General features: G+C 38.7%; 1 protein-coding gene across 4 annotated transcripts in view; it reads right to left on the bottom strand.

Moving 5' to 3' along the window:
* Positions 1-12,744: 12,744 nt before the first annotated feature.
* The window catches only part of exoc6b (exocyst complex component 6B), a 61,078-nt gene continuing 52,681 nt past the window's right edge, over positions 12,745-21,141 (bottom strand). For 2 of the 4 annotated variants that reach the window (XM_079295517.1, XM_079295519.1), the window contains 3 exons: positions 15,355-15,467; positions 14,946-14,957; positions 12,745-14,276 (listed from right to left, as the gene is read on the bottom strand). In XM_079295517.1, coding sequence (XP_079151643.1) covers positions 14,150-14,276; positions 14,946-14,957; positions 15,355-15,467 — 252 coding nt within the window. In that variant the 3' untranslated portion in view covers positions 12,745-14,149. The remainder of the gene's footprint in view (positions 14,277-14,945; positions 14,958-15,354; positions 15,468-21,141) is intronic. The other 2 variants (XM_079295518.1, XM_079295520.1) reach the window with 1 other exon arrangement.

Genomic DNA, 21,141 nt, shown 5'->3' with positions numbered 1-21,141 from the left:
TGACACGCCGCCGTGAGCTAGAAAACACAGTTCATCGGGTCACCGTGATGTGTGTGTGTGTGTGTGTGTGTGAACAAGTCAAGTGAGTTTATGCCAATGCAATGTGTGTATGAGTGTATACTTAAAGGTTCGTTAGTGTGTGTGTGTGTGTGTGTGTTTAATCATGTTTTTACGAGCGTTTGACTTCAGCGGTCGTTCTGTTGTGCGGAGGTGAGGAGGCACATAAAGACATCTGGCCGCAATGACCCAGCTGTGTGTGCTTTCACGCATTCTTACTTTGTTTCTCTTACACTCATATTTTAATGTTTATGCCTTGAACTCTTGTCCAGTCGTGGGAAGTGTAAACATATCGGTTACTCGATTTCTTTGAAAAAGAGTTTAAGATGTTTCTTTGCCCCAAACGACAAATCTGTACTCGGAGAAAGGAAACGGAAGTATTGAATCTTTAGGTTTGTGGACGCTCGTCGTTGTTCTTGTGTTTTTACAGGCCGAGCTGGGAGAGAACCAGTCGAGGACAGACTCATCTGAAGGCAACAGGTACCACCGCTACCTTTAGACTTGGATGGAAACACACACACGTGACCCTCACCCTGAAACAGTTACCTGTGGTCTCAGTCCCTCCGCGTAGTTAGAACGTCTCGGATGTGCACAGACGGGCAAACGCCTGCTGCACGGCACCCGGCGGAGGGACGTGTGTGATGGTGCGATGTAACATTTGTTTTGTTTTGACCACAGGAAGAATAAACAGGAAGGAAGGAAAGAACTACAACCAATACTGACGAGCATTAAAGGGTTAAAAAGGTCGTCGAGTGAACACATTGTACCACATTGAATCTATAACAATAACAAAATAACAAATTTGCTTTAAACAGTTAATCTGTGTTCACAAATGTTGCTCGTTTCCCAGAAATCATAACGATAATCAGTCAGTTTCCCAGCTGTATAACGGAGCCTCTCTCTCTCACACACACACACACACACACACACACACACACACACACACACACACACTCACACACACACACAGCAGTAGTCTTTCAGTAAGAAAGAGAAGTGGCTGGTCATGCCGCAGCTATTTTTGGGGAACATATGTAAAGCTCACTGAAGGAGACAGGAGATGAGGAGACAGAGGGATGAGGGATGAGAGCGAGGAGGAAAGAAAAGGGATGAAGGACCGGACCACAGGCATCCAGTTTTAAATCAAGTTTTTCGACAGATATTTTCTGGCTTGTGATGCTGCTGTTGTGGAAAAACGAACTCCTCACTCTGGGCTTACAATGATCCTTCCAGAAAGGAAAGCAGCGTGTTCTTCTGATCTATTGTAAGCTGAAAGCGTTAGCATACCCAGCTAACTACCAGCTGAGTCATCATTTCCAAAGGCAGCTGAGGCATGTTGGCGAGTACAACGGTTTGTGGGGTTTGGGTTTTATGCTAATGTTGTTTGGTTTGCCAGCACTAGATAGTGTTACACTAACCAAACTCATCTGTCTTTGTCCTCAAATTCTTTTCAGTTAAAAGTAAAGAAAACTGCTTGAAAATGTAAAAAAATCAACTGGGAACCTGATAAAGTCAGCTGGAAACGAATCTGCTTTTCATCACTTAGAATACAAATAAAACAAAAGCATGTGTGCAAGTCAAGAGTTCAACTGCAGCTTCGAGATGGATGAACATTTCATAATCAACGCAACAAAAACTGAAGCAGACGCAGGGAAGTAAATGTAAAAAAAGAAAGAAAGACCTAAACATTTTAGTTCTTATCCTAAAAGCCGGTGGTGATGAAAGAGAGTAAGTGAAAGTCACACACACACAGTTGCTGTTTCTACAACCTTTGACCCCTCAGGCTCATCAATAACCAGGAGGCGAGGAGAAGTGTGTGTGCTGTCTCGTTCGTCTTCATTAGACCTCTCTGTGTGTGTGTGTGTGTGTGTGTGTGTGTGTGTGTGTGTGTGTGAGCGTCGTCTTGCACACACAGTTGAAGTGAATACACACGTGTAAGATTCATCCATCGGAAGGAAACAGTCGGTTAAGAAGTGAAAAACAAAACGATACGCTTTTATTTTGAAAACAGAACTGATACTTTGTTTAGTTATTAAACCCATTCGAGGTTTCTTTCACCAAACACACACGTTGTGGCAGTTTATTTGACTCTCCGTCTCTTTATCAGCCGTTCATCCGTCTCTGTGTTTGTGGAGGAAGAACATTTAAACACAGACGGACTGATTATTCAACTCTGTATCTCGCACACAGGAGCCAAATGACACGCAAACCAGGAAGTGATGGCGCTGAAAGCTTCACCGGTGCAGGTATGTGTGGTGCTCAACTCTATAGAACTGTTAAATTCATAAAAAAGAACCGTTTGGTTCAACACTCTCAGATCCTCTGAAGTAAACGATGTCGGCTAAGGGACACGTACGTTATTACTCAGCTACTGTAAGTTACCTGCTTCTATATCGAGCTGTTCGTCTCTTCCTCGCCTGCTAGAACACACACGCACACGCACACGCACACACACACACGACAAAAAAAGATGAGCAGATAGTTTGTGTAGTGTTCAGTGTGTGAGAGAAACACTGATTCCAGATGAGATGCTTTGCCTGTGTGTGTGTGTGTGTCCTGTGTGTGGTCCTGACATCAATGACCTCCCATAACCCCAAGATGACCGTGGATAACCTTTAACCTCTGCAGGTCACCAGAAAGCAGTGGAATGAAACCAGCAGAACGGTAAAATAAAACAATACTGTATGTATGAGTTTCTCTTCTATACTTCTATACTATGACTGTTTTTGACTTTTCATGACATGCTATACTATGACTGTTTTTGACTTTTTATGACATGCTATACTATGACTGTTTTTGACTTTTTTCGACATGCTATACTATGACTGTTTTTGACTTTTTATGACATGCTATACTATGACTGTTTTTGACTTTTTATGACATGCTATACTATGACTGTTTTTGACTTTTTTAGACATGCTATACTATGACTGTTTTTGACTTTTCATGACATGCTATACTATGACTGTTTTTGACTTTTTATGACATGCTATACTATGACTGTTTTTGACTTTTTTCGACATGCTATACTATGACTGTTTTTGACTTTTTATGACATGCTATACTATGACTGTTTTTGACTTTTTCGACATGCTATACTATGACTGTTTTTGACTTTTTTAGACATGCTATACTATGACTGTTTTTGACTTTTTTAGACATGCTATACTATGACTGTTTTTGACTTTTTCGACATGCTATACTATGACTGTTTTTGACTTTTTATGACATGCTATACTATGACTGTTTTTGACTTTTTCATGACATGCTATACTATGACTGTTTTTGACTTTTTCGACATGCTATACTATGACTGTTTTTGACTTTTTCGACATGCTATACTATGACTGTTTTTGACTTTTTATGACATGCTATACTATGACTGTTTTTGACTTTTTCATGACATGCTATACTATGACTGTTTTTGACTTTTTTAGACATGCTATACTATGACTGTTTTTGACTTTTTTAGACATGCTATACTATGACTGTTTTTGACTTTTTATGACATGCTATACTATGACTGTTTTTGACTTTTTATGACATGCTATACTATGACTGTTTTTGACTTTTTCATGACATGCTATACTATGACTGTTTTTGACTTTTTTAGACATGCTATACTATGACTGTTTTTGACTTTTTTAGACATGCTATACTATGACTGTTTTTGACTTTTTATGACATGCTATACTATGACTGTTTTTGACTTTTTATGACATGCTATACTATGACTGTTTTTGACTTTTTATGACATGCTATACTATGACTGTTTTTGACTTTTTCATGACATGCTATACCATGACTGTTTTTGACTTTTTCGACATGCTATACTATGACTGTTTTTGACTTTTTATGACATGCTATACTATGACTGTTTTTGACTTTTTCGACATGCTATACTATGACTGTTTTTGACTTTTTATGACATGCTATACTATGACTGTTTTTGACTTTTTATGACATGCTATACTATGACTGTTTTTGACTTTTTATGACATGCTATACTATGACTGTTTTTGACTTTTTCATGACATGCTATACCATGACTGTTTTTGACTTTTTCGACATGCTATACTATGACTGTTTTTGACTTTTTATGACATGCTATACTATGACTGTTTTTGACTTTTTCGACATGCTATACTATGACTGTTTTTGACTTTTTATGACATGCTATACTATGACTGTTTTTGACTTTTTCATGACATGCTATACTATGACTGTTTTTGACTTTTTTAGACATGCTATACTATGACTGTTTTTGACTTTTTCGACATGCTATACTATGACTGTTTTTGACTTTTTATGACATGCTATACTATGACTGTTTTTGACTTTTTCGACATGCTATACTATGACTGTTTTTGACTTTTTATGACATGCTATACTATGACTGTTTTTGACTTTTTCATGACATGCTATACTATGACTGTTTTTGACTTTTTTAGACATGCTATACTATGACTGTTTTTGACTTTTTCGACATGCTATACTATGACTGTTTTTGACTTTTTATGACATGCTATACTATGACTGTTTTTGACTTTTTCGACATGCTATACTATGACTGTTTTTGACTTTTCATGACATGCTATACTATGACCGTTTTTGACTTTTTCGACATGCTATACTATGACTGTTTTTGACTTTTTCGACATGCTATACTATGACTGTTTTTGACTTATCATGACATGCTATACTATGACTGTTTTTGACTTTTTTAGACATGCTATACTATGACTGTTTTTGACTTTTTCGACATGCTATACTATGACTGTTTTTGACTTTTCATGACATGCTATACTATGACTGTTTTTGACTTTTTCATGACATGCTATACTATGACTGTTTTTGACTTTTTCGACATGCTATACTATGACTGTTTTTGACTTTTCATGACATGCTATACTATGACTGTTTTTGACTTTTCATGACATGCTATACTATGACTGTTTTTGACTTTTTCGACATGCTATACTATGACTGTTTTTGACTTTTTCGACATGACTGTTTTTGACTTATCATGACATGCTATACTATGACTGTTTTTGACTTTTTCGACATGCTATACTATGACTGTTTTTGACTTATCATGACATGCTATACTATGACTGTTTTTGACTTTTTTAGACATGCTATACTATGACTGTTTTTGACTTTTTTAGACATGCTATACTATGACTGTTTTTGACTTTTTCGACATGCTATACTATGACTGTTTTTGACTTTTCATGACATGCTATACGATGACTGTTTTTGACTTTTTATGACATGCTATACTATGACTGTTTTTGACTTTTCATGACATGCTATACTATGACTGTTTTTGACTTTTTTAGACATGCTATACTATGACTGTTTTTGACTTTTCATGACATGCTATACTATGACTGTTTTTGACTTTTCATGACATGCTATACTATGACTGTTTTTGACTTTTTCGACATGCTATACTATGACTGTTTTTGACTTTTCATGACATGCTATACTATGACTGTTTTTGACTTTTCATGACATGCTATACTTTGACTGTTTTTGACTTTTTCGACATGCTATACTATGACTGTTTTTGACTTTTCATGACATGCTATACTTTGACTGTTTTTGACTTTTTCGACATGCTATACTATGACTGTTTTTGACTTTTCATGACATGCTATACTTTGACTGTTTTTGACTTTTCATGACATGCTATACTTTGACTGTTTTTGACTTTTTCGACATGCTATACTATGACTGTTTTTGACTTTGTCGACATGCTATATATACTATGACTTTTTTGTGACTTTTTTCGACATGCTATACTATGACTTTTTTGTGACTTTTTTCGACATGCTATACTATGACTTTTTTCGACATGCTATACTATGACTTTTTTAACCTTTTTTCGACATGCTATACTATGACTTTTTTTACATTTTTCCGACATGCTATACTATGACTTTTTTTTACATTTTTCCGACATGCTATACTATGACTTTTTTAACCTTTTTTCGACATGCTATACTATGACTTTTTTTTACATTTTTCCGACATGCTATACTATGACTTTTTTAACCTTTTTTCGACATGCTATACTATGACTTTTTTTACATTTTTCCGACATGCTATACTATGACTTTTTTTACATTTTTCCGACATGCTATACTTTGACTTTTTTCGACATGCTATACTATGACTTTTTTTGACTTTTTTAGACATGCTATACTATGACTGTTTTTGACTTTTCATGACATGCTATACTATGACTGTTTTTGACTTTTTTCGACATGCTATACTATGACTGTTTTTGACTTTTTTCGACATGCTATACTATGACTGTTTTTGACTTTTTATGACATGCTATACTATGACTGTTTTTGACTTTTTATGACATGCTATACTATGACTGTTTTTGACTTTTTATGACATGCTATACTATGACTGTTTTTGACTTTTTATGACATGCTATACTATGACTGTTTTTGACTTTTTAGACATGCTATACTATGACTGTTTTTGACTTTTTCGACATGCTATACTATGACTGTTTTTGACTTTTCATGACATGCTATACTATGACTGTTTTTGACTTTTTTCGACATGCTATACTATGACTGTTTTTGACTTTTTTCGACATGCTATACTATGACTGTTTTTGACTTTTTATGACATGCTATACTATGACTGTTTTTGACTTTTTATGACATGCTATACTATGACTGTTTTTGACTTTTTATGACATGCTATACTATGACTGTTTTTGACTTTTTTCGACATGCTATACTATGACTGTTTTTGGCTTTTTATGACATGCTATACTATGACTGTTTTTGACTTTTTAGACATGCTATACTATGACTGTTTTTGACTTTTTTAGACATGCTATACTATGACTGTTTTTGACTTATCATGACATGCTATACTATGACTGTTTTTGACTTTTTTCGACATGCTATACTATGACTGTTTTTGACTTTTCATGACATGCTATACTATGACTGTTTTTGACTTTTTCGACATGCTATACTATGACTGTTTTTGACTTTTCATGACATGCTATACTATGACTGTTTTTGACTTTTTCGACATGCTATACTATGACTGTTTTTGACTTTTCATGACATGCTATACTATGACCGTTTTTGACTTTTTCGACATGCTATACTATGACTGTTTTTGACTTTTTCGACATGCTATACTATGACTGTTTTTGACTTTTTATGACATGCTATACTATGACTGTTTTTGACTTTTTCGACATGCTATACTATGACTGTTTTTGACTTTTCATGACATGCTATACTATGACCGTTTTTGAGTTTTTCGACATGCTATACTATGACTGTTTTTGACTTTTTCGACATGCTATACTATGACTGTTTTTGACTTATCATGACATGCTATACTATGACTGTTTTTGACTTTTTTAGACATGCTATACTATGACTGTTTTTGACTTTTTTAGACATGCTATACTATGACTGTTTTTGACTTTTTTAGACATGCTATACTATGACTGTTTTTGACTTTTTCATGACATGCTATACTATGACTGTTTTTGACTTATCATGACATGCTATACTATGACTGTTTTTGACTTTTTCGACATGCTATACTATGACTGTTTTTGACTTTTTCGACATGCTATACTATGACTGTTTTTGACTTTTCATGACATGCTATACGATGACTGTTTTTGACTTTTTATGACATGCTATACTATGACTGTTTTTGACTTTTCATGACATGCTATACTATGACTGTTTTTGACTTTTTTAGACATGCTATACTATGACTGTTTTTGACTTTTTTAGACATGCTATACTATGACTGTTTTTGACTTTTTTAGACATGCTATACTATGACTGTTTTTGACTTTTCATGACATGCTATACGATGACTGTTTTTGACTTTTTATGACATGCTATACTATGACTGTTTTTGACTTTTCATGACATGCTATACTATGACTGTTTTTGACTTTTTCGACATGCTATACCATGACTGTTTTTGACTTATCATGACATGCTATACTATGACTGTTTTTGACTTTTCATGACATGCTATACTATGACTGTTTTTGACTTTTTTAGACATGCTATACTATGACTGTTTTTGACTTTTTTAGACATGCTATACTATGACTGTTTTTGACTTTTTTAGACATGCTATACTATGACTGTTTTTGACTTTTCATGACATGCTATACTATGACTGTTTTTGACTTTTTCGACATGCTATACCATGACTGTTTTTGACTTATCATGACATGCTATACTATGACTGTTTTTGACTTTTTTAGACATGCTATACTATGACTGTTTTTGACTTTTTTAGACATGCTATACTATGACTGTTTTTGACTTTTTCGACATGCTATACTATGACTGTTTTTGACTTTTTTAGACATGCTATACTATGACTGTTTTTGACTTTTTTAGACATGCTATACTATGACTGTTTTTGACTTTTTCGACATGCTATACTATGACTGTTTTTGACTTTTTTAGACATGCTATACTATGACTGTTTTTGACTTTTTTAGACATGCTATACTATGACTGTTTTTGACTTTTTCGACATGCTATACTATGACTGTTTTTGACTTTTTATGACATGCTATACTATGACTGTTTTTGACTTTTTTAGACATGCTATACTATGACTGTTTTTGACTTTTTCGACATGCTATACTATGACTGTTTTTGACTTATCATGACATGCTATACTATGACTGTATTTGACTTTTTTAGACATGCTATACTATGACTGTTTTTGACTTTTTTAGACATGCTATACTATGACTGTTTTTGACTTTTTTAGACATGCTATACTATGACTGTTTTTGACTTTTTTAGACATGCTATACTATGACTGTTTTTGACTTTTTCGACATGCTATACTATGACTGTTTTTGACTTTTCATGACATGCTATACGATGACTGTTTTTGACTTTTTATGACATGCTATACTATGACTGTTTTTGACTTTTCATGACATGCTATACTATGACTGTTTTTGACTTTTCATGACATGCTATACTATGACTGTTTTTGACTTTTCATGACATGCTATACGATGACTGTTTTTGACTTTTTATGACATGCTATACTATGACTGTTTTTGACTTTTTCGACATGCTATACCATGACTGTTTTTGACTTATCATGACATGCTATACTATGACTGTTTTTGACTTTTTTAGACATGCTATACTATGACTGTTTTTGACTTTTTTAGACATGCTATACTATGACTGTTTTTGACTTTTTTAGACATGCTATACTATGACTGTTTTTGACTTTTCATGACATGCTATACGATGACTGTTTTTGACTTTTTATGACATGCTATACTATGACTGTTTTTGACTTTTCATGACATGCTATACTATGACTGTTTTTGACTTTTTCGACATGCTATACCATGACTGTTTTTGACTTATCATGACATGCTATACTATGACTGTTTTTGACTTTTTTAGACATGCTATACTATGACTGTTTTTGACTTTTTTAGACATGCTATACTATGACTGTTTTTGACTTTTTCGACATGCTATACTATGACTGTTTTTGACTTTTTTAGACATGCTATACTATGACTGTTTTTGACTTTTTTAGACATGCTATACTATGACTGTTTTTGACTTTTTCGACATGCTATACTATGACTGTTTTTGACTTTTTTAGACATGCTATACTATGACTGTTTTTGACTTTTCATGACATGCTATACTATGACTGTTTTTGACTTTTTCGACATGCTATACCATGACTGTTTTTGACTTATCATGACATGCTATACTATGACTGTTTTTGACTTTTTTAGACATGCTATACTATGACTGTTTTTGACTTTTTTAGACATGCTATACTATGACTGTTTTTGACTTTTTCGACATGCTATACTATGACTGTTTTTGACTTTTTTAGACATGCTATACTATGACTGTTTTTGACTTTTTTAGACATGCTATACTATGACTGTTTTTGACTTTTTCGACATGCTATACTATGACTGTTTTTGACTTTTTATGACATGCTATACTATGACTGTTTTTGACTTTTCATGACATGCTATACTATGACTGTTTTTGACTTTTTCGACATGCTATACCATGACTGTTTTTGACTTATCATGACATGCTATACTATGACTGTTTTTGACTTTTTTAGACATGCTATACTATGACTGTTTTTGACTTTTTTAGACATGCTATACTATGACTGTTTTTGACTTTTTCGACATGCTATACTATGACTGTTTTTGACTTTTTATGACATGCTATACTATGACTGTTTTTGACTTTTTTAGACATGCTATACTATGACTGTTTTTGACTTTTTCGACATGCTATACTATGACTGTTTTTGACTTATCATGACATGCTATACTATGACTGTATTTGACTTTTTTAGACATGCTATACTATGACTGTTTTTGACTTTTTTAGACATGCTATACTATGACTGTTTTTGACTTTTTTAGACATGCTATACTATGACTGTTTTTGACTTTTTTAGACATGCTATACTATGACTGTTTTTGACTTTTTCGACATGCTATACTATGACTGTTTTTGACTTTTCATGACATGCTATACGATGACTGTTTTTGACTTTTTATGACATGCTATACTATGACTGTTTTTGACTTTTCATGACATGCTATACTATGACTGTTTTTGACTTTTCATGACATGCTATACTATGACTGTTTTTGACTTTTCATGACATGCTATACGATGACTGTTTTTGACTTTTTATGACATGCTATACTATGACTGTTTTTGACTTTTTCGACATGCTATACTATGACTGTTTTTGACTTTTCATGACATGCTATACGATGACTGTTTTTGACTTTTTATGACATGCTATACTATGACTGTTTTTGACTTTTCATGACATGCTATACTATGACTGTTTTTGACTTTTTTAGACATGCTATACGATGACTGTTTTTGACTTTTCATGACATGCTATACTATGACTGTTTTTGACTTTTCATGACATGCTATACTATGACTGTTTTTGACTTTTTATGACATGCTATACTATGACTGTTTTTGACTTTTTCGACATGCTATACTATGACTCTTTTTAAACTTTTTTTCGACATGCTATACTTTGACTGTTTTTGACTTTTCATGACATGCTATACTTTGACTGTTTTTGACTTTTTCGACATGCTATACTATGACTGTTTTTGACTTTTTTCGACATGCTATACTATGACTGTTTTTGACTTTGTCGACATGCTATACTATGACTGTTTTTGACTTTGTCGACATGCTATATATACTATGACTTTTTTAGACTTTTTTAGACATACTATACTATGACTTTTTTCGACATGCTATACTATGACTTTTTTGTGACTTTTTTCGACATGCTATACTATGACTGTTTTTGACTTTGTCGACATGCTATATATACTATGACTTTTTTGTGACTTTTTTCGACATGCTATACTATGACTTTTTTCGACATGCTATACTATGACTTTTTTAACCTTTTTTCGACATGCTATACTATGACTTTTTTCGACATGCTATACTATGACTTTTTTAACCTTTTTCCGACATGCTATACTATGACTTTTTTTTTTACATTTTTCCAACATGCTATACTTTGACTTTTTTCGACATGTTATACTATGACTTTTTTTTTTACATTTTTCCGACATGCTATACTATGACTTTTTTTTTACATTTTTCCAACATGCTATACTACGACTTTTTTTGACTTTTTTAGACATGCTATACTATGACTTTTTTTTTTTACATTTTTCCGACATGCTATACTTTGACTTTTTTTTTTACATTTTTCCAACATGCTATACTTTGACTTTTTTTTTACATTTTTCCGACATGCTATACTATGACTTTTTTCGACATGTTATACTATGACTTTTTTTTACATTTTTCCAACATGCTATACTACGACTTTTTTTGACTTTTTTAGACATGCTATACTATGACTTTTTTTTTACATTTTTCCGACATGCTATACTTTGACTTTTTTCGACATGCTATAATATGACTCATTTTCGACTTTTTTAAACATTCTTCCGACATGCTACAGTATGACTTTTTCTGCAGCATGCAGAGAGTTTGTGTTGCTTTGGCTTCGAGTCGCTACCCTCCAGTGAACACACACCTTGTTCATCACATCAGCAACGCCTTCTGACCGACAGCTCACGCAGATGAAGTCCATGACGCTCCACTTGCTTCCGAGGGTGATTAAGTATTCTACTGTTTGAAGGAGATTGTTAGCTTAGCATTAAGACTAGAAACAGGGAAAATGGCTAACTGTAAAAATATATAATAAATCAGTGAATAAATGTGGAACTAAAACCACAGTATTTCTCCAACCATGACTGGACAAAACAAATGGCACAACACATATTTACCGGTAGTCTGCTGCACTAACTTTAAGAGGAAAATGGTCTTTTGACTCGACTACATGTGTGAGTTACTTTGTGTATTCTGATTTACTTAAAAGAACAAATGAAATACGGAAAATTCTTATAGATTAAACCACTCAACACAATACATAAGTACTACTTTGTGATACTCATGTTTGAGAGAAACAATAAATGATCCAAACACCGATCGGAACCTTGAAGTGATGAAAAAAAAATAAAATAAGTCGGGACAAAATATTCAACAGTTTTTCCTTTTATTCCATATTTTTTGCAACTGAATTAGTATTTTGACTTTAATTTCATTGGTTAGTGGTTTAATACAACGGCGCTTCTGTCTCAGGAAAGATCTCTGCTCACAAAATACAAAGCAGCAGCAGAGTGAGTGGGTCCGTTTACAACTGAAACTCAAATAACCATATGTATTTATTGGTTACTTGTGCTTAGTTCTCCCTTTGTTCATCATCCAGGTCTGAGGATAATTGTTTCTGCAGATAACAGTGTAAACCGCCAGGAGACAGATGTGGACTTTGTGTCCAGACTCCAAACACCACAGTGTTGCTGCTTCATTGGCACGAAAATAAAACAAAAATACAGCAAAGGCACATTCAATAACGACACCGTTCCCTTACCGACACCTACAATAATACACCGCTAAGGATGGATGAAGATAAAGAAAGTCACATGACACCATCCTCGCTCAGCGAAACAAACATGGCTGCTCATCGAAAGACTTGCGTTCCCTTCTGACACACACTGTCGGTTTGAATCCCTTTCATAAACCGCTGTTATTGCACCAGATTCAAGAAAAGAAAAAAGCAACAGAGCACAATATTAGCTAGAAAATATGTAATTTTGTGCTTCAGCAAAACAAACGTGTGTGTACAAGTAGACATACTACACACACTGCTTGGCATTTGTTTGTGTGGAAGACGTGGAAGCGTGTGTGTGCTTGGCGGTCGTACGATGCTTTCTATAGAAATTTATCTTTTTCTGGTCGACCAGGCAAACAAAACTATCCCCTTTGTAGCGGTTGCCAGATTGGGGGCATTAACCCACTCTTTAAGACCCAGTTATTTATACGGTACATGTAGAGTAGGAAACGCTCAGGCAACAACCTCGATCAAGTTTTACTGAAAGCGGCGCAAACTGGTTGCCATGTTTGGACAACATCCCCCCTTTTAAACCCCGAGCACTCGGTGTGCTTTCAGGCGTTAAGAAGAGGGAGATGGTTGCCATGTTGCGTGTATATCCCCCCTTTTTCAGACAATACTTGAAGAACATTCTGTTTGTTTCCGGACTTGATCTCGATTTCAGTGCTTTTCTGGCTGCAACATTAAAACACTGAAGTACATTCAACACGTTCTGTCATTGCGCCGCAGTGAGAGAGCAATGTGGAAGACATTAAAGGTTCTGGCACCCAGTTCCCAGAGGACACTGCCGTTACTCGCAGCCTAATTATAATGTTCCCATCCTGTACATCCACAGATATGTCGATAACTACGCTATCCTGGAGAGAGTGGCTGAAATTAACCAGAATGACCTTGTTGCAGGTGAAAGGAACCGGCTGCGGCCGTCGGAGGTTCAGTGGAGTCCGGCGACGTTAAGGTGCATCGACGAGCGAATGGTTGAACGGATGGATGGATTCTGGCCCGCTGGCCAACGGGGTGGCTCGCTCTAGGTGTGGTGCTGTGCGATGAGGTTGCGTAGCTGTTTGACGATGGTGTCGATGAGTCTCTGTCTGTCTCTGTCCGTCTTCCTGAACTGGGCGAAGACGACGTTCTTCCGGCTCGTCTCCCTCATCCTGGAGATGCAGAGTAAAGAAGGGATGGAGGGAGGAAGAGGGAGAAGAAATCAATGAGTATAAAGACGAAGAACGGGCTGTTTTAGTGGTTCACGTCTCATTGAACATTCTGTGTGTGAATGCTGTAAGTATACAAGTATGCACTGATTAGTCCATCTGCTACGAGCATGCACACACACTGCTGCTGAAGAAGAAGTCTCGGTTTCAAAGTGTCACGTGTGCGTTTGGTCGCAGAACACTGGACTGTTACGGACCTCCAGGAAGTTCAGGGGCCCAGCAGACCAGACAAGCCCCAGCGGGGTGCTTCCTCCTGGGCACAGAGGGACCACCGGGGCCTGGGCCCTCTGTGCACTGGAGAGAAAACACTGACCCCTAAGGAAGGTGGACTGGATCATAAAACTGTGTGAGAATTTCACAAGACGTGCATTTTTTCTGTGTATTTGTTGTTTTTATCACTATCTGCACAGCAGCTCAGGATCTACGCTGATAAACGTCGGTATCATCACGGCATGTGTTTGTTGTGTGCGTGCATTTAACCACGTAAATCTCTGAAGTTACATTAAAAACAGCCGAGGAGATGATTCCTCTCTTGTACGTGCACGCTTTGGTAGTGAAGTAGTCCGCACACATGCCAGAATCCAACATTACACACCGGCAGACCATACTTACGGCTTAAACAACCTGTCAAGACACGACGGAGAGGACAGACAGGAAACAGAGAGAGCAGTTGAGATGGAGTTCTGATTCTGGTTGATACGCTTATTTGCTTTCTCTCCCATCAAGAGATACGATCAACTTAAAGGTTCTTAGCTCAGCATAAAGAGTAACCAGTGAGCTTTAAGAAGGTGAAGCTGATCAATTACAAGAAACAAATGTTTCTTTCCCCCATTTCTGTGTATGCACTGGTTAAATAGTGAGCAGGAAAGAACTAGAAAGCTTTCTAAACCCGTCTACAGTCTTTATGCTAAGCTAACCGTGAAATGGCTGCACCGGCTCTATTTTAATGGTAAATAAGGAGCGAAGGAACAGAAGGAGAGATTAACCAGAAGGAGGAAAGAGTGTGACGGATGCTGCTTACTTCTCCAGCAGGGCCAGAGCAGTCTGTGGGTTGACTCGCAGGTATTTGCAGGTGGGTTTGCCGTAATCAGCCAGGTAGGTCGACCAATCCCACTGAGTGAACAGTTCCAGTAACTAGATGAAGACAAACCGAGAGAGAGATACATTTAAAAAACAGTTGACTCAGTTTTTGGGGCGATTCAATCATCCGTTAAGCATCGAGCGCATCAACACCAACACACAAGTAAGATTTAGTAACCAGACTGAACTAAACGGTCTTCTTTTCTCACCATAGCAGCAGGTAGGAAGACACAGAAATATGTTTTCTTTTCTTTTTCATATTCCTCATGTATCTTTAATTATCTAAAGGTAATAAAAGTGGACACATTCAGGTAAATAAGATAAAGAAAGGAGAGAGAAGGAAGGAGGGAGGAAATGAGACTGAAGAAGATGATGGTGGAGTCTTCCTCTTCATGCCCCACATTTAAAACTGTTGCATAACCTGCTGCTGCCCTTCTGAACTCTACCACACACACGAGCAGGGAGCCCCAGTGAACTCTGGGTAACACCAAACACACACAGAGAGAGAAACCATATGTGAGCGAGGGATGAGAGGAGGGGAGAGAGAGGGAGGGAGAGCAAAACCACATGTGGGGGAGAAAATGAGAGACGGTAAAGATGGGAAGAGACACAGATAGAGAGAAATGGATAACAGCGCAGAGAGAGAGAGACGGGGTAAAGGAAGGGCAGATGAAGATGGATAGATAGGAGAGAGAGAGAGAGAGAAGGAGGAGCGCCATCGGACAAACAGGAAGGAGGTCAGCGTTTATAGACGGCCAACAAGCGGTCATTTGATTCAGATCTTTAGTGTCCTGTTGGTGCAATCTGTACGTTGCTGCTACACAGAAACACTCGTGAAGAGTTAGAAAAGTTAAAATCTGATGATGGGACTAGATGGTGCTTAAAGCGCCAAAATAAATATCCAGAAATCATGACCCGGCTGCTTAAAATAATCCACAAACAAGACATTCTGCTGGCTGAGTCACAGAACAAGTGCATTTTACCAAAACAACCTCCGATCATGTGTCATCACTGAAAACACTCTTAACTCACACCGAGGGAGCGAATGACTGAAGAGGAGCATAAACATCTGCAGCAATAAGAGGAGAGAGGTCAGGGCTGTTACCTGAGCTGACCTCCTCACAGCTTTCCTGAAAACAGGAAGTGTCCTAAATGTTTTCCGTTAGTTATTGAAACTGCTTCCTCTAATGCGTCTTTAGAGGGAGAGCACAAGACGAATGGCTGCTTTGGACTTCCTGGTCTTGTCCTCCATCCCTCCCTCTCTCTCCTCTGTCCCCGAGTTCACCCTCCGCCCGGCCGAGGTTTGACCCGCTAATCGGCCGTATCAACGAGCACAAACACGCTGCAGGGAAACAGGCTCTCGCATAAACAGGTAGGAATAAAAGGCAGTTACATAAAAAGGACAAATATAATCCCCGGCTGGGAGGATACGGGAACACATCCCGCTCACTTAATTAGCCTCAAGTGTGTGAGCGGTGAAGGACCGCCGGACAGAGATAAACACTGCAGCCGAGAGGGCGCGTTGACACAAAACAACATGCAAAAACACACTCGGAGATACGCTGAGGTTCAGAGGAGATCTTAGGAGACGAGGAAAGACAAGAGAGGAAGTGAAGGAGAGGACGTTAAAGGAGATGAGAGAAGGACAGAGAAGGAAAGGAAGAAGGTAGAAGAGGTGGATGAGAGAGGAAATAGAGAAGGAAAAATAAGAAAAGAGGGAGAAGGACGGGAAGAGTTTAAAAAAGGAGGAAGGGAATGACAAGATGAGGGAGATAATGAGAAAAGAAAGGGGAGAAAATTAAGAGGAAAGAGGAGGAAATGAAGAGAGAAGGAAGGGAAAGAGAAGAGAGGAAATGAAGAGAGAAGATGGACAGAGAAGGATAAAGAAGAGGACAGTAAAGAAGGGAAACGGACGAGGGAGAGAATATGTGAAGAGGAGAAAAAGGGGAAGAGGAAATGAGGTAGAGGAGAGGTGAAAGACGAGGAAGACAAGGAGAAGAGGAGAAGAAACAGAGATGGAGAGAAAAAGATGATGAAGAGGAAAGGTGATGAGAGGAAAAAAGAAGAGGGAGAGAATGAGAAGAGGAGAAGAGACGAAAACAAGAAGGAGGAGGAGAGAGCAGAGGGAGTTGAGTTTTGGGTGAACTTGAGGTCAGTAGGTAAGTTTGTTTGGAGGAGCGATGGAGGGTGAGAGCAGAAGGAAGAAGAAGAGGAGGAAGATAAGACTGATGAAAATGGAAAATAGAAGAAAAAAGAAAAGGGAGAGCGTGAGCTTTCCAAAAAATGAACACACACACACACACACACACACACACACACACACACACACACACCTGACCCCCGATTCACCCCACACACACACACACACACACACACACACACACACACAGGGAGAAAACGGCAGGTCTCTTTCCTCACCTCTCGCTGAACTTCTCTCTCCCCCTCTCTCACCTCGCCATGACCTCCCCCACGCTGTCTCCACACACACACACACACACACAGTGACGCGTTACCCTCACATTTCTTCTCCGCTAATGGGGTTCTCTCTCTCTCTCTCTCTCTCTGTCCATCCTCTCCATGTCAGCTCTATGCCTTTCCATTTCTCCATCTCTCCTTTCTTTCCCTCTCTTTGCACCCCCCATCCCTCTTCCTCTCCATCTTGCCTCCTCTTCCTCCATCTCTGTATTTCAACAGTATTTATCCTTTCCATCCCTCCTCTCTATCTCTAGTTACACTCTCCCTAACCTTTCCCTCTCCTCCCTCCATCATTTACCTCTCCCCCCTCTCTAGCCTCTCCCTTCTTTCCTCAGTCTTTGCATCAGCTTTATTTCTATTATGTTCCTCTCTCATTCTCCGTTTATTCCTACATCTCTTCCTCCCCCCTCTCTCAAACTCAACTCCCCTCCATTACTTTCTGCTCCTCCTCTCTCCTCTCACCCCTTTTTACTTTGCACTCTCCTCATTCTGTCAATCAACTTTACTCCAGTTTCCATCCCTAAAGCTTTCCTCCCCCCTCCTAATTTCATACTGCTCCAATTCAATTTATTCTCCCTCATCTCTTCCCTTTCTTTTTTACCTCATTACTCCCTCCCTCCTATCCCCTTTTCAACTTTACTCCTTCTTTTACCTCCCTTCTCTCCATCTCTTGCCTTACTCCACTTACCTCCCCCCTCCCTCCTCACCATGTCAACTTTACTCCTTCCATCTTTCATCCCTCCCTTCTCTCCCTCTCTATCTGAACTCCCATCCTCCTCTCTAAGTCAACTTTACTCCTTGTTTCCATCACTTCTTTCTTCCCCTCTGCATCCATACCTCCCCCTCTCCCTCCCCCCCTCCCCCCGGTTGGTTAATGGTTATTCCGGCTGTGGGCAGGATTTATTTGTTTGGGACCGTCGGGGAATCGTGTTCCCATTCCTAACGGCCCGACGTCAGGGTCACCCAGAATCCATCATGTTCACACTCACGAGTCGTGATGATGTAATGTTCCTGCTGTGAAGCAGAGACGTCTGCGACCAAACGCAGTCAACCAAAGACCAGCTTCCTTTGCAGGAGAAGGGAAACTGACTTTAAGCTTCAAACTAACTCTTCTTCTGCCAACTGTCCGTCCGTTCTCGTCTCCACTCTAACAGCTCTCTCAGCCGTCCACCTCCTCCTAACGTTTGACAGCTAAGAGGTCAAATGTCACTAAAAGCAGGGAAAGTGGATTCGACTTTCATCAAGTGAAGGAGACATTTCGGCAGCAGTCAATCTCTGCCCTTCTCTCTCTAAAGTCTACCAATCCGTCCATTTATCGTCTGAACTCATCGACTCCAGACACGAGACCTTCAGGAGAAAGAGTGCTTCTGACTGCTCTGACACCTGCTCACCGTCACTCATCGCTGCAGTCAGAGTTCAGAGGTCACCAGCAGCACACACACAGACCCCGCCGACACCTGTCAATCACGTGTGAATCTCTCCGTCCTCTCAAACGACTCAAGAATTCACTAAAAGCAGAGAAAGTGGGTCTCTGTCATCGCTCAACTCCTTCCTCCTCTCGTGACACAATCTACACACCTCTCTCTCTCTCTCTCTCTCTCTCTCTCTCTCTCTCTCGCCATCTTTAAGGGTCGGAAGGCCACTGAGGAGTTTCCTCATGGCCACGAAAGAAACAGGATGGATCATGGTGGCTTTATAGGTCAGAGGTTAAAGGACAACAAAAGGGCAAAAACAAGACAGTATAGAAAAGTAGAGCGAATCACTTTTCTACTTTAAATGCTGTATTTGATACTATAAGACTAGTTGCTGCTTTTAAAATGTCTTATCCACCATCGGCCAACTGTTGCAGCACTTATTAACACAGATACACCGAATAGCTCTTTGAATAACTCCTTTTTTTGGTGAAAATTCCTCAAAATCGTACTTTTTCCGAGCTCAAAGTGACGTCGTCCAATTAGTTAAACTGTCTGTGAGATCCCAAACCAAAAAATATCCAATTTATAAATCATCAAAAGCAGAAAATACTCAGGAACCAGAAATAAATGTCAAAGACTTTCTGGTTCCTAACTGATTATCAGAATTCCTTTTCTGGGTCCGTCTCATTTGCAGGAGAAGCCGTCAGATAAAAAGGATTTTACACTTAACCCAAAAAGTCAGCGCCTAACCCTTAAAAGCCAGGAGGTCAAAGGTTATCTCTCACCGCTGACAGGCTACTGCTGCTCACAATACTTGCCTCCAGTTCAACTTCAGCTCCAACGACACAAACATCCACTTATCTTCTGTCTCTTTCCTGTATTCTAGCGAGGCGGTGCGAGGAACGACAACACACACACACACACACACACACACACACACACACACACACACACACACACACACACACACACACTCTCGTGCCCCGCAGCTTGAACAGTATCGCTCCATCTTCAACTACGGCTGGAATGAAGTAAGCTTTGGATGTTATCGCTTCGCAACAGGGAACTCATCTTTCTCCCTCAGCGGAGGGCCAAAAAGCAAATGAGAAGCAAAAGCTCGTCTCTTTGTAGGTCTGCCCGCAGCCTCGTTTTCATGCGACCACAGACGCAGCACAACCTCCAGCGCAGGACAGATAAAGTCAGGATATCGCTCTGTAATCCACGTAACCATGAACCAGGAAGTAGGACTGCAAAACAAAACCGCGCTCTTTCACCCAGGAGACCGTTAGTGCTGCGCGTGAAACGACAAGTCGATGTATTTGTTAACTTCTGCAGTTAGTTGAACCCAAACCATGATCTTCTCCCAAACCTAGAGATCTAGAAATGTTATTCATCACAAGCCCAAATGCAGACCAAATATGTTAAATATGACCCGAGTTCATCATCACAATGATACATTGTATTGTATTACATCCTCTCTGAACTCTGAGCTACCTTACTTCCATAACTAACTCATGATCTTTCTTCTGCCGACTTTCTTCCTTTCTCTCACTTCTCTCCCCCCTCCATCTTTGTCTCACTTGCTCCGTCTCTCACCTCCCTCCCATCCCCCCCCCCCTCTCTCCCCCAGCAGTGACAGAAAAGTTGTGCGCCCCCTTAAAAAAGAAGTGACAGGGCTGAAATAGAGTGGAACAAAAAAAAAAAGAAAAGGAGAGCGAGAACAGTGCTGGTGGTTCAACCAGGGGTCTCCGCTGTCAATTAGACACTGCACAGATGGAGAGAGGGCGAGTGAGAGGCATAGACGGACAGAGACGGAGTGGGAGAGAGAGAGAGGGGGA

The sequence above is a fragment of the Melanostigma gelatinosum genome, assembly GCF_949748355.1.
Source record: "Melanostigma gelatinosum genome assembly, chromosome: 23".
Lineage (NCBI taxonomy): Eukaryota > Metazoa > Chordata > Actinopteri > Perciformes > Zoarcidae > Melanostigma > Melanostigma gelatinosum.
The sequence above is the reverse complement of the archived record's forward strand: the minus strand, read 5'-3'. Positions and strand labels throughout refer to the sequence as shown.